The sequence below is a fragment of the Corylus avellana genome, chromosome ca1 (genome assembly GCF_901000735.1).
Source record: "Corylus avellana chromosome ca1, CavTom2PMs-1.0".
In the NCBI taxonomy this organism is placed as follows: Eukaryota; Viridiplantae; Streptophyta; class Magnoliopsida; order Fagales; family Betulaceae; genus Corylus; species Corylus avellana.
In genome coordinates this window covers 44,437,039-44,449,677 of record NC_081541.1, presented here as the reverse complement: position 1 = coordinate 44,449,677, position 12,639 = coordinate 44,437,039, and the positions used below count along the sequence as shown (strand labels likewise).

At 33.7% G+C, this 12,639-nt stretch overlaps 1 protein-coding gene across 1 annotated transcript in view; it reads left to right on the top strand.

The window, feature by feature from the left end:
- Positions 1-851: 851 nt before the first annotated feature.
- LOC132175108 (putative disease resistance RPP13-like protein 1) overlaps positions 852-12,639 on the top strand; it is a gene marked incomplete in the record, with an annotated part of 46,375 nt that continues 34,587 nt past the window's right edge. Inside the window, 2 exon segments of the mRNA XM_059586942.1 lie at positions 852-4,659; positions 4,775-4,837. Of these exon segments, the coding sequence (XP_059442925.1) occupies positions 874-4,629 (3,756 nt within the window).

Genomic DNA, 12,639 nt, shown 5'->3' with positions numbered 1-12,639 from the left:
TTATGTTTTAATTGTCTCATTAAAAGGTTAACATCTAAAATACCACGTGTTGCAATTCTAGATACTTTTCTAATAGGACTGGTTGAGGACACGTGTCGCAATTCTACACATTCTCTAAGCCAAAACTCGGCATATATATATATGATTTTTTTTTAAAGTTGGGTTTTAAACTATGTTTCATCATTTTATAAGTTTGTAACAAATTTTTTAAAATAATAAATGTTATGTGATGGTAATAAATTATTTAAAAGAAATTCTTTGAAAAATATAGCACTTCTCAAGCTCTAAATCATCTCTCACCACATCCTTACCAAACAAGGCCCTAATGTCTTACAACAAGTTTCTTTTCAATAGCAACCCGGGTTGCTATAACCGAAAATAATTGATGTAGTATAAAGTTATAAATTTTTTGTATTGAAAAGTAAAAATTTTTATTTTATAATAAATTTTTATTTGAATAATAATAAAAAGTGAAAAAAATTTAAAATATTTTGATGTTTATTTTTTTGAAAAGATTGTGAGTAAACAATAAAAAAGGACGAGTACTCACATCCTGCTCAACAAATGTTTAGCTAAAAAACACGTTAATTTATTTACTTTTGCTATCTATTTTTTCAAATCTTATTCACTTTTGTTTTTTCATTGAAAATATTATTATTTTTATCTATTTTTCCTATTAAGAGAACAAAATTATTTTTATTATTAATATAAATAAAGATTTGTTGCGCTACGGTCTTCGAATACTAAAGTAGCTCAACAAATTTTTAGTCATTTTACAACGCTCGGAAGGGTTTGCAAAAACTCCTTTCTGATCACTGTTCTTCATTTTCTTCGATTTTTTTTTTTTTTTTTTCAGCTGCAAAGAAGAAAACGATGGCAGATGTGGTGGCAGGAGCGCTTCTCTCTGTTGTCTTCGATGATTTATTTAAAAAAATGAATCTGGAGGTGCTTGACTTCTTCCGGGGACGAAAAGTCAGAGAGGGGCCCGTAAGAAAGATGAAGATACTGTTGCTGTCTGTGATTGCGGTTCTCGAGGACGCCGAGGAAAAGGAACTCACGAAGCCTGCTTTGAAACGGTGGCTTGATGAGCTGAAAGATGCTGTTTTTGATGCGGAAGACATCTTGGATGTGATTGATACAGAAATCCGGACACGCAATTTGGCTGCTGAATCTCAAACTACTGCAACAAAGGTACGGAACTCTGTTCTGCGTAATCGTTTTGCCAAGGAGATACAACCGAGGATGGAAGGGGTTATTGAGCGATTAGAATATCTTGCAAAACAAAAGGATGTCTTAGGTTTAACAGAAGGCCTTGGAGGGAAATCAACAGAAAGATTGCCCACGGCTTCTTTGGTTGAAGAATCTGGTATTTTTGGTAGGGATCATGATAAAGAGAGAGTTATTAACCTTTTGCTCTCGTATGACGGAAGAGGCGGTGAGATGTGTGTGATTGCAGTAGTGGGTATGGGGGGAATTGGCAAGACAACGCTTGCTCAGCTTGTCTACAACGACCAGAGGGTGAAGGAGCATTTTGATCTTGAGGCATGGGTGTGTGTTTCACAGGAATTTGACGTGTTCAGGGTGACGAAAACATTTCTAGAGGCAGTAACTTCGTCAACATGTGATATTAAGGATCTGAATCGGCTTCAAGTTACACTCAAGGAGAAGTTGATGGGGAAAAAATTCCTACTTGTTTTAGACGATGTATGGAATAAGAATTATGTTGATTGGGAGGTCTTAAGAAAACCCTTTAAATTTGGGGAACAAGGAAGCAGTGTGATTGTAACCACACGTGATAATGATGTTGCATCCGTTGTACGCTCTAGTGGGACTCATTCTCTGAGAAGGCTGCCAGAAGATGATTGCTGGTCGGTATTTGCAAACCATGCATTTCACAATGGTAACACACGTCCAGAGCTAGAGGCAGTGGGCAGACAGATTGTGAAAAAGTGCGAGGGCCTACCTTTAGCCGCCAAAACAATTGGGGCTCTATTGTGGTCGAAATTGGAGGTTGATGAATGGGACAAGATACTGAACAGTGAAATATGGGATTTACCAATTGGCGAGACACACATTCTTCCATCTTTAAGGTTAAGCTACAAATATCTACCCTCACATCTAAAGCGATGCTTTGCTTATTGTTCAATATTTCCAAAGGGTTATGCTTTTCAAAAAGATCGTTTAGTCTTACTGTGGATGGCTGAAGGTTTCCTGCAAGAGCCAAATAACAAAACAATGGAAGAAGTTGGTAATGATTACTTCCTTGATCTTGTATCAAGATCATTCTTTCAACAATCAAGTGGTGATAAATCATGTTTTGTAATGCACGACCTTGTCAACGACTTAGCAAAGTTTGTTTCTGGACAATTTATCTTTAGGCTAGAAGATGCCTGTTTTGATGGAATTTTGAACAAGACTCGGCACTTGTCGTATTTCAGAACAAGATTTGATAACTTTAAGAAGTTTGAGGCTCTTTTTGAGGTTAAGCGGTTGCGCACCTTCTTGCCATTAGAATTCTCCATATTGGACAACAATTTATCTAAAAAGGTACCGGATGTTCTATTGCCGAAGCTAAGATGTTTACGGGTACTTTCTTTGTCTCATTATGAAAATTTGGCTAAGTTGCCTGATTCAATTGGCAAAATTAAGCAACTACATTATTTGGACATTTCCTTTACTGCAGTTAAAAGGTTACCTGATTCCTTGTGTAAGTTGATCAATTTGCAAACACTCAACTTGTCATGGTGTAACAATCTAGTTGGATTGCCTAGGGATATGCGAAAACTCATTAAACTACGTCATCTTGATATTACTAGAACTGACATAATGGAGATGCCGATACAATTGGGCAGCTTAAGAAGTCTGCAAACGTTGACAAAATTTATTATCGGCAGCCGTAATGGCTCTTCCATTGGAGAGTTGGGAAAACTTACAAATCTTCGAGGAAAGATTGCTATTTTGAACCTTCAAAATGTTGTCTCTTCTACAGATGCCGCAGATGCAGGCTTGAAGGACAAGAAGCACATTGAGGAGTTGGTGTTGGAATGGAAAGCTGGTACTGTTGTTTTAGAAAGTCAAAGAACTATACTTGACAGTCTCCAGCCTCATTCGAATTTGAAAATTCTCTCTATCAACAACTATGGTGGTCAAAGTTTTCCAGATTGGGTAGGGCACGATTCATTCTTTAATATGGTATCTCTTCATCTAATTAAGTGTAAGTTTTGTTGCAGCCTGCCATCGCTTGGACAACTACCCTCTTTGCAGAACCTCTCTATTGTTGAGTTTGATGGAGTTGTTAGAGTGGGTCCTGAATTTTATGGTAGTGGTTCGTCTTCAATTAGGCCATTTAAAGCATTGAAAGTTCTAAGGTTCGAGTTGATGTTGAAGTGGGAGGAATGGTTTACCTTGGGTGCTGAAAATGAAGGTGAAGCTTTTCCTCTCCTCCAAGAGCTTTATATTCATGATTGTCCCAAGCTAACAAGAAGGTTGCCCATCCATCTTCCTTCTTTAGCCAAACTTGAGATCACAGAATGTCCACTATTGGTGTCTTCACTCCCAATGTTTCCTGCTATATGTCAATTGAATCTAACACGTTGTAATGGGGTTTTGTTAAAGGAATTGCCAACTAGAATACAGGTTCTTAAAGTTGGAGGATTTGATGCACTAGATTCCCAAGTCAACATAATGATGGGGCCCAGTAATACTTCTCTTCAAGAGTTAGAAGTTAGTGATTGTTCTTCGATTGTGTCCCTTTCCAAGGGTGATCTAGTATCTACATTAAAATCCCTTGTCATTAGGAATTGTGGGATTTTAGAGCTCCCAATGTACCCGATCTTTTCAACCCTTAAAAAATTATACTTATTTGATATTGATGGTTCTCTCAAGTCCGTCCCATTAGACTTATTTCCAAAGCTTTGTGACATCTATATCTTTGGGTGTAGGAATTTGGAATCCTTGACAGTTTCTGAAGAACATAGACATGATTTAATGACATTGCAAATACAAATCATAAATTGCCCTTGTTTTGTATCTTTTCCACAAGGTGGATTGCGTGCCCCCAACCTTGCATTGCTTTGGGTTTGGAATTGTGGAAGTTTGAGGTCATTACCAGATAATATGCACATTTTCCTCTCATCTCTTGAGGATTTGCAAATAGTTGACTGTGCAAAAGTTGAGTCGTTTCCTGAAGGGGGTTTGCCTTCTAATCTAAAATCAGTTTCCATTGTTGATTGTGACAACCTCGTTGCCAGACGAATGGAATGGGGTTTGCAAAAGCTCCCCTTTCTTAAAAGTTTGTTTATTTGTGGCGAAAAGGGAGATGCAAAGTCCTTTCCGGAGGTGGGATTGCTGCCCACCAATCTGACTTCTCTTCAAATAATGAATTTTCCAAATATGAAATTCTTGGATAAGAAGGGGGTTCAACACCTCACCTCTCTGAAAGAATTGCGGATCTATAACTGTTGTATGCTCAAGTACATGCCAGAAGAGGGGTTGCCTAACTCCGTTTCTGTTTTACTTATGAACAATTGTCCTTTGCTAAAGAAACAACTTCACAAGAAAAAAGGAAAAGAATGGCTCAAGATTGCTCATGTCCACCTAATAATGATTGATGATGAATTGATTGAATGAGCTAAATGTCTAGCAAGAATCTCCACTCAGGTACGTGGTTTTTTTCTTACATTTCCTCTCTTTTATGTTTTTCTCTTTGTTTTATCACTGTCTAATTGTTTTCCTTTTTGTTTGATTAATTGTGTTGAAAATATTTGATCAAAAGAATTTAGAAGATCTAAGAGCTAGCTCGATTATGACTACACAAAGCAACACGTCCGTTTCCAAAGGTGCTTTCTTTCTTGTCCTCATCGTTTTTCTTTTGTTTTTTCTTTTTTGAGTCAAATAAAATATTTACCTTTTTATGAAATCATTTAACCCTATATATATATCGAGATATCCCTTATATTTATCATAGAATCTAATTTGATATGTCCTTTCAAATGTGTGCAATTTTTTCAGTATGAATGGATGAAAAAGGACATGGCTTCCATTTGATTGATCAAAAGCTCCTTGGTTAATTTTCATAGGGTAAGTAAATCTTACATATATTAACAATGTTCTTCAAAATATATACTTTACATTAATTTTAAATGTTAAAAAATGAATTTTTTTTTTTTACCATGACTGATTTCCTGTCTGATTCTACCACATAATGTTTTATTATTGAGGGTTACATGCTTGCATTCAATTGTCCTGTGCATACAGCCTCAATTAATTTCACTTATGAAGGTGAACTTAATTTCACTTGCAAAGTAAGTTTACTTGACCTGTTGTATTGTACTGTTCCTCCTTACTAGGTGGATCCAAACTGTTTTGTGAAAGTTCCTGTGCCTGACGAACGGCTCTCGAAGTGACAAGTGGTTCTGATTTAAGAAAGCGCCACGCTCAAGGTATACTGCGCGCACATCCCCTTCCAATGTAGTGCATCTCTTCCTGAGGTTTTTTGTGTGCATTCTAGCATTTTGACCAAATAACTTAACATTTTCTTATCTAATTCAAAACTTTTTGCACACTTTTTTTGTAGAGTTTCAAACATCATGCTTACAGACTTGGAAAATTGTATTTTTCCTTTTCGTTTTTTGATTTCTATGTTGGTTGTAGCTTAAGATCTGTCATGAATAATGAACTAAGAGAATGTAATCCATGGATAATAACTGTGGGTGGCTATATGCCAATGTCAATTCTTTTTGTTTATTGCATATAGTGGCTATATACCTCCGGAGTATGCAATAGATGGGCTCTTTTCCTTGAATTCTGATGTCTTTGGCTTTGATAAACATACAGTTTATGTATGTCATATTATAGTATGTATATACATAGAGTTTAAGTCCTGAGACCTCTGAAGTTCGGGGTTGTTTATATCCCTATTTGGATAACTATTCATAGTCTTTTATTAATAAATATCTATTGTTTTCTGTACTTTTGTGTGGATGTCTTCAAATCCGCATCACAAGCCTAATTAGAACTTTGATTTTCATTAATTTTGTTATTTTGCAGATTTTCAATTTATTATGATCATAGCAGATATTGGAGTGGCCTTCCTACCGTGGCCTCAGATGTCAAATTTTTGTTGTACCAAGAAATATAATTTATTTAGCAGGAAGTTTAATCAATACAAAGGATGACGACTAGGGAGGAACTTAGTAGGAGGTAGTTTGAATAAAATAGGATGAGAAATGATTCATCTCTTCTCTTGGTCTTTCTCCCATCCTTTCAATTTTCAAAATTATCATTAAATATGTGGGCTCGTGTAGGTTTCACACAAGAATCCAACAAATTCAATGGTAATTTAAAAAATTAACGAGAAGAGAGAAAGACCGAAGGATAATCCATGGGCTTTCAAATCCAAAAGCATAAATGCATTTGTAGTATGGAGCTTTGAATACAACAAACAGTGAGCAATGAGTTGGGATACAGACACTTTTGGGCTCAAGTTGGTGCAACAGAAGTTGTGGGCCTAGCATCTTCTCTTGTGTCTTTTCATACAGCTGCAACCCATGAATTCACAAGGTACTAATAAAGCTCTCAGCATTTGCAGAAATTGGAAAATATTTCCATATTAACCATAAAATAGGCTGATCTACATCTTGGCTTTATCTAGCTTTTCTTTGTTTGCATTTGGACAAGTATTGATTGGTAGGGGACCCTCCACATCCACAACACTCCCATGCGTCCCTTACAATACCACGTCTTGAAGTCGACAAATGGCTGGACTTGGGTTTTGAGCTATTTGTTGAAATAAATTTTAGATTGTTTTAAGTTTCATATAAATTTTCTCATAATTGCTATCATTTTCTCATTCATATATATATATATGACATATGATATGATATGATATATGTTGTGGATTTCGGTGATGTTGCATGCAATCTCATTAAGTCAACAGCTGGAGTACTACAAGGAGTATCAGCCGTAGGGTGGTGGAAATTGCAGGGAGATCAAATGCTTCAACAATAATATCTGGTGCAATCTACTTTCTTAGTGCTGGGAACAGTGACTTTCTTCAGAACTATTACGTTTATCCTCTTCTTCAAGTCGCTTATTCTTTTGATCGCTTCTCCGGCATTCTCATGCAATCCTATTCAATTTTCATTCAGGTCTCTCCTCTCCTCACAGTTCTTCTCAAACATAGATTATATATCTTTTACCCTTTTGTTTGTTTGTTTGTTTTTTTTTTTTTGGAAATAAAAACATTAACAAATATTTAAAACTACTTTTATCTTCATCTTAATGTTGTAAGAATTAAGAAAAAATAAACAAAATTCCTATGCATTCATTCATAAAGAAACATCTGTGACATGGCCTATATGCATTGGGAGGGAGGAGAACTGGAGTGACAACACTACCCCCAATGGGATGCCTGCCAGACGTATAATATATGGGTTGGGTAGGAACTAGTGTGTGGAAATATTACCAGACTGATGCGCCCAGTTGACATATTGAGTTGGCTTTGTCACAAACCTCAAACCTCAAGTCCAAGCTTTGTTATGCCATTTATAAATGCTAAGAAAATAGAATGTATAGCATAGAAACAATTGTAAAGCAAGACAGTAATTTCTGTACTTAAAGAAGTAGGAGCAGCAATATGCCATTACTCGAGAGGATTGCGCAACAGGTGTTTGATTAAATGTTCCCTCACTGTGTAATCAGGAGGTGTTTCTGTTTGTATGTATAGAAAACGTCTGTATAGCTTGTAGCTAATCTGATAAACAAAAAGATGTTGAAACTCAATACAATGCAATGTTATCTCTTATCTAAATGTTTATTATCTTTGTGAGATGATGTTCTTGAGTGAGATGGTATCTTGTTTTTTTTTTATGAATAAGCATTTCATTAAACCAGAGCTCAAAATAGAGCAACTCCACAGCACAGAAACAGCTCCTTACAAAGTCAGGGGACACAACCCCTTACAAAGAAAACAGAGGAAACAACCCCTCACAAAGCAAAAAACAGGGGAAACAACCTACAAATCAAAATTACGAAGAATAGTAGTAGGTAAATTCCACAAAGAGCACAACAAAAGGTTTTCCTTAGTGTGATGGTATCTTGGCTGTGGAAGATTTTCTCAGCCGTGGAGGACTCTGCATCTGCAGAGTTCTCTACAGTGGAGGATACTTCTACATCTTCATGTTGTTTCTTATGAACTCTAGGTAATCAAACTTGTCACTAATGATAGTTCAAAGAGTAATGCTATTCGGTAAATTACTATATCACTGTCATACAACTTGATGATGTGAAAGTGAAAATCAGTTATTGAAACAACTCTTGCAAATATCGGTTAATTTGCCCATCCCTACTAAATATCATTACTCTAGTTCAAAATGGATGCAGATCTTTTCCTGGTAATGGAAATTATTAGCACACTGACCTCTTGAGTGTTCAATGGGTCAAATTGTAAGATCCTCTAATGGCTTCATAATATCAAGATTTTTGCTGAGTGCTTCTTTAGGTTGTAGCTTAATGGAATCACGAACAAGCTGGCTGTTTGTTAATACCTCTGCAACTTTCCAAAAATAACAAAAGAGAAAATGTAGTCCAAAAATAACAAAAGATAAAATATAAGTCCAAAAATAGCAAAATAGAAAATAAGACTTAATTTGTTAATACCTTTGCACTTTCCAAAATAGCATCCGTTGCACCTGCTTAGTGCTTTCTTCATATATATGGGATCTGATGGATAGAATTTTTATGAAACTAGCGAAAAACATTAGAAGGAAAAATTGCATGAAACTTTTGTCTGACAGCTTTGCTTGGGAGACTTTTATCCAAGTCCTTGGGAGACTTTTGGAAACAATAATGGAGTCTGGAGTATTTGATGGTGAAAGGTCGGTCGTGCCTTGGTGATTGTTTTGTCTTTTTCTAAAGCAATTAAGTTAGTTTGTTCCTTTCTTGTTTCTTGCTTAAACTGATGGGAATTTAAATGGAACATTGCTGTTTTTTTTTTTTTTTTTTAGCAATTGGACTATGTTATGGTGCTCAGGAAAGAAGGATAAAATTATATTATGGTAATCCTAATTGTTAGGGTCATGGCCTCCTCAAATGGTACGGTCCTGCCTTGAGGCTATGCCTTTGGACACCGGATAATTTCAAGTAGTTGTCATATTGAGAAGATAAGATAATTAGCTTTTAAGTAGAGTGAGATGGATTATAAAAACATTCACGGTACTAAGTTTTACGTTGGTTCTTTTATAGGTGAGATTGAACTATATAAGTGATTTTAGAGAGTTTAAATTGCAATTAATGTTTTTTTTAGTCGTTATAGTCCATTTATTTAATGAAACACTGATAAATGATAATAGCTTAAAAGTGCCTATTTCTTTTATTAAAATAAGCATTATCATACTTTGTTCTATTGTAATTCTTGAATTTTATACTTAATTATGAAATATTGTCCAACAAATAAACTTGACCCTATATATAGAGTATTAATGCCAAAGAATGATGTTTTTGTAGGAATTAATGTTGAATGTGCTTTGCAAATGTTCACTCATATAGGGAGAAGTCTTTATGGTCTCTTTGGAGCATCACCAGAAGGAATAGATATGGCAATGGTGCGTTGAGAGAAGATTGGCATGTGGGACCAGCTGGGTTCAAAAATAATAAATAAATAGAAAGTTGGCCTATCAGATGTAACAGTGACGATGAATGTACAAAACAAAAAAACAAAAAATTGCAGGTTACACGTTATTCTTTTAACCTTTTTTTTTTTTTAAGATTTATTATTAAATTTGTGAGTTCATGCACAAATTCACAAATTTACTCATTTATTATTCGAAGATAATTAAAAAATAGTTAGGATAGTAAATTTTATTATTTCTCAAAAAAAAAAAAAAAAAAAAAGTAGGTATTTTTTTCATGAACAAAGTTTTCTTCTAAACTGGGTTAGAATTTTTTTCAACTTAGCCTGTAAAAATGATATTTATTTATTTGTTTTAATAACATGTGAGATGAACATGAGATTTTAATAAATTTATTTAAACTTCGTCTTTACTATTAAAAAAATATGTGCATCTCACATGTTCAAAAAAACACATATCATGTTTATAAATTAAGTTAAAATTTTTTTTTTTAGTTCAGTTTGGAGAAAACTTTGCTATTTCTTCGTCTGCAACAAAAAAAAAAACAAAAGGATGCCAACTTCAAGGCCAGATGTGCGTGTCAGATGGGAATAAAAAAAGAAAAAGAAAAAAAAAGCTAAATCCTTTGACAACTAAAAGAGAGACAAAGCAAACATTAAAGAGTCCAAATACAGAGAGATTAAGGAAGAGATAAATTCTAAACAAACAACGAGAGGAGAGCATCATGTGGTGGTTACCGTGGGCCGGTGATTATAATACGTGGCCCAGATCTCAATCCGCATTGAATAATGGTGTAGTGGGCTCGATAAAAAAAAAAAAAAAAAAAGGCCGGCTGTATTACATGGAATATCAATATTCCTAATGCTCCTACCTTGGGAAAGGGAAACACGTGACTCGATGGATTGTCGACTCACGCAAGAAAAGTAATGAGAATCTTTTGGGCACAGATTTTTTTTTTCAAATTAGACTTGAAAGAGATTTTCTTTTATCTTTGAGTATTTTAAAAATTAATAGTTGGGTCTTTGGTTAATAAACTGATAATAAATAACAGTTAAAAATATTAAAAAAAATATGTAGAAAATGACACTTGACATTTATTAAAGTAGTTTGAAAAAAATTTATGTTCATTTTATTTAAAAAATATACTAACTCTTTTATAAAGAGGCTTACTAAATTGATGTATAACTTAGTTATTAGAGAAAAATAAAATAATTAGTTAAAAGAAATGTAACAATTACCAATAAATAAGCTGTACATTAGTTTAGTAAGCCTCTGTTAGTAAAAGAGTTAGTACTCATAGTATTTCTCATTTTATGATAATATGGTAATCATAATTAACATTTGATTTTTTTTTTTTTTTTAATAAAGACTTATCAAAAAGTTGATTGGACTATTACATCAACATTATTAGATAATTACAAGATAAAAAATGGTTGTTTCTAATTTTGAAATGAGTCACGCTACATACCACATTTATAGATCTAATAATTTATTTTTTAAAAAGAGTAGATGTTAGAAAGATAAAAAAATAAAAAAAAGATAGGAGAATGCTAAATATCAGTTCTTTTTATCGATCTCACAACTATCCATCAGGAGCTCTAACTAATTTTTGAGGTATTGGGTCTAATTTTTGTGCTTATTTAAGGTATTAGGTCTAATTTTTATACTTAATTTAACAAATTTTTTTCTTTCAAACTAATTAAGAAAAAATTTGTGTCCTTCCTGGAATCGTATTCCGATTGATGCTTTCTATGGGCGAATATTTAAAGTCACTTAAAGGACAATGATGGATATGGTCATGATTTTGAGTACGACCTCTATAAACTTTTATGGAACACGATTTTTCTGAATTTTTCACTCCTTTTGATGTCAGTAATTCTTCCAACATATAGTACAACAAGGGAAACTATGCTTTTCTTAGTTGTAATAATGTTTACATGTGCTTTTGTCAAAAAAGAGTTTTAAAGTCAAATTTTGTTTTTTCCAAACAAAAACTTTAATTTTATTATTATTTTTTCCCAAAAGAGTATTTTTTTTTTGCCCATTCTATAATTTTTTTTTTTTTAAAAAAAAATCAAATAAGTGCTTTTAGAATTTTTTACAAAATATGTCAATTTTTTATTTAGCACTAAAAGTACTATTTAAATTTCTTAATACAATTCCTAATAAGCTATATTTCAAGTGAGCAATCAAGCCTCCATACAAGAATGCATTAATTAGGTTCTAGACAAACGAACAATCACAAAATTGAGGATTTTTATACAAGGGTTAAATTTACTTTACTTTATGAAGTTTCAGTAGTTTTTTAATTCGAAGCCTAATGTTTAAAAATTGGCAATGTACCCTCCTAATATTTCAAAAAATTTCAATTCAGACCTTCTGTTACTAATTTTCGTCAAATTTGATAAAAATTTATGAAATTACGTAATTACCCTCAATGTTTTTTTTTTTTTTAATTTCTGTCTAATTATAAGAAAATTAGTAACGGAAGTTCTGAATTAAAATTTTTTTGAAATATTAGGGAGTACATTGCCAATTTTTAAACATTGGGGTTCGAATTGAAAAACTCTTGAAACTTTAGGGGTAAAGTGAATTTAACATTTATATATATATATATATATATGAAACCTGATTATCTTTCTACATTCATATCACCATGTAGTTGCAATGCTTTGATATGATACACTGGAATCCATAGACCAGATTGAAGGATTTACCCATTGATTGTTTCGATTTGGAGATTTTAATTTAGGGTTTGAATTTATGTGGGTTTTGTTGATTGAGTTTTTCTTGATTTGTTGATTATCGTCGTTGAGGTAGGGTTTGATGGCCATTAGAGCTTCCAAATTTGGGTGGAGGTTGAACTCAGTGTGGTGAGGATGGAGCTGGCTGCCGATGGCTGAGAATAAGTCGTTGCTCGTGGGTGCCTAAAAGGAAGGATGAAAGTAATAAATTTGTTGATGGATTGGCTGCATTCATTCCTATTCTACTTGTTGTGTTTAGGTGATGT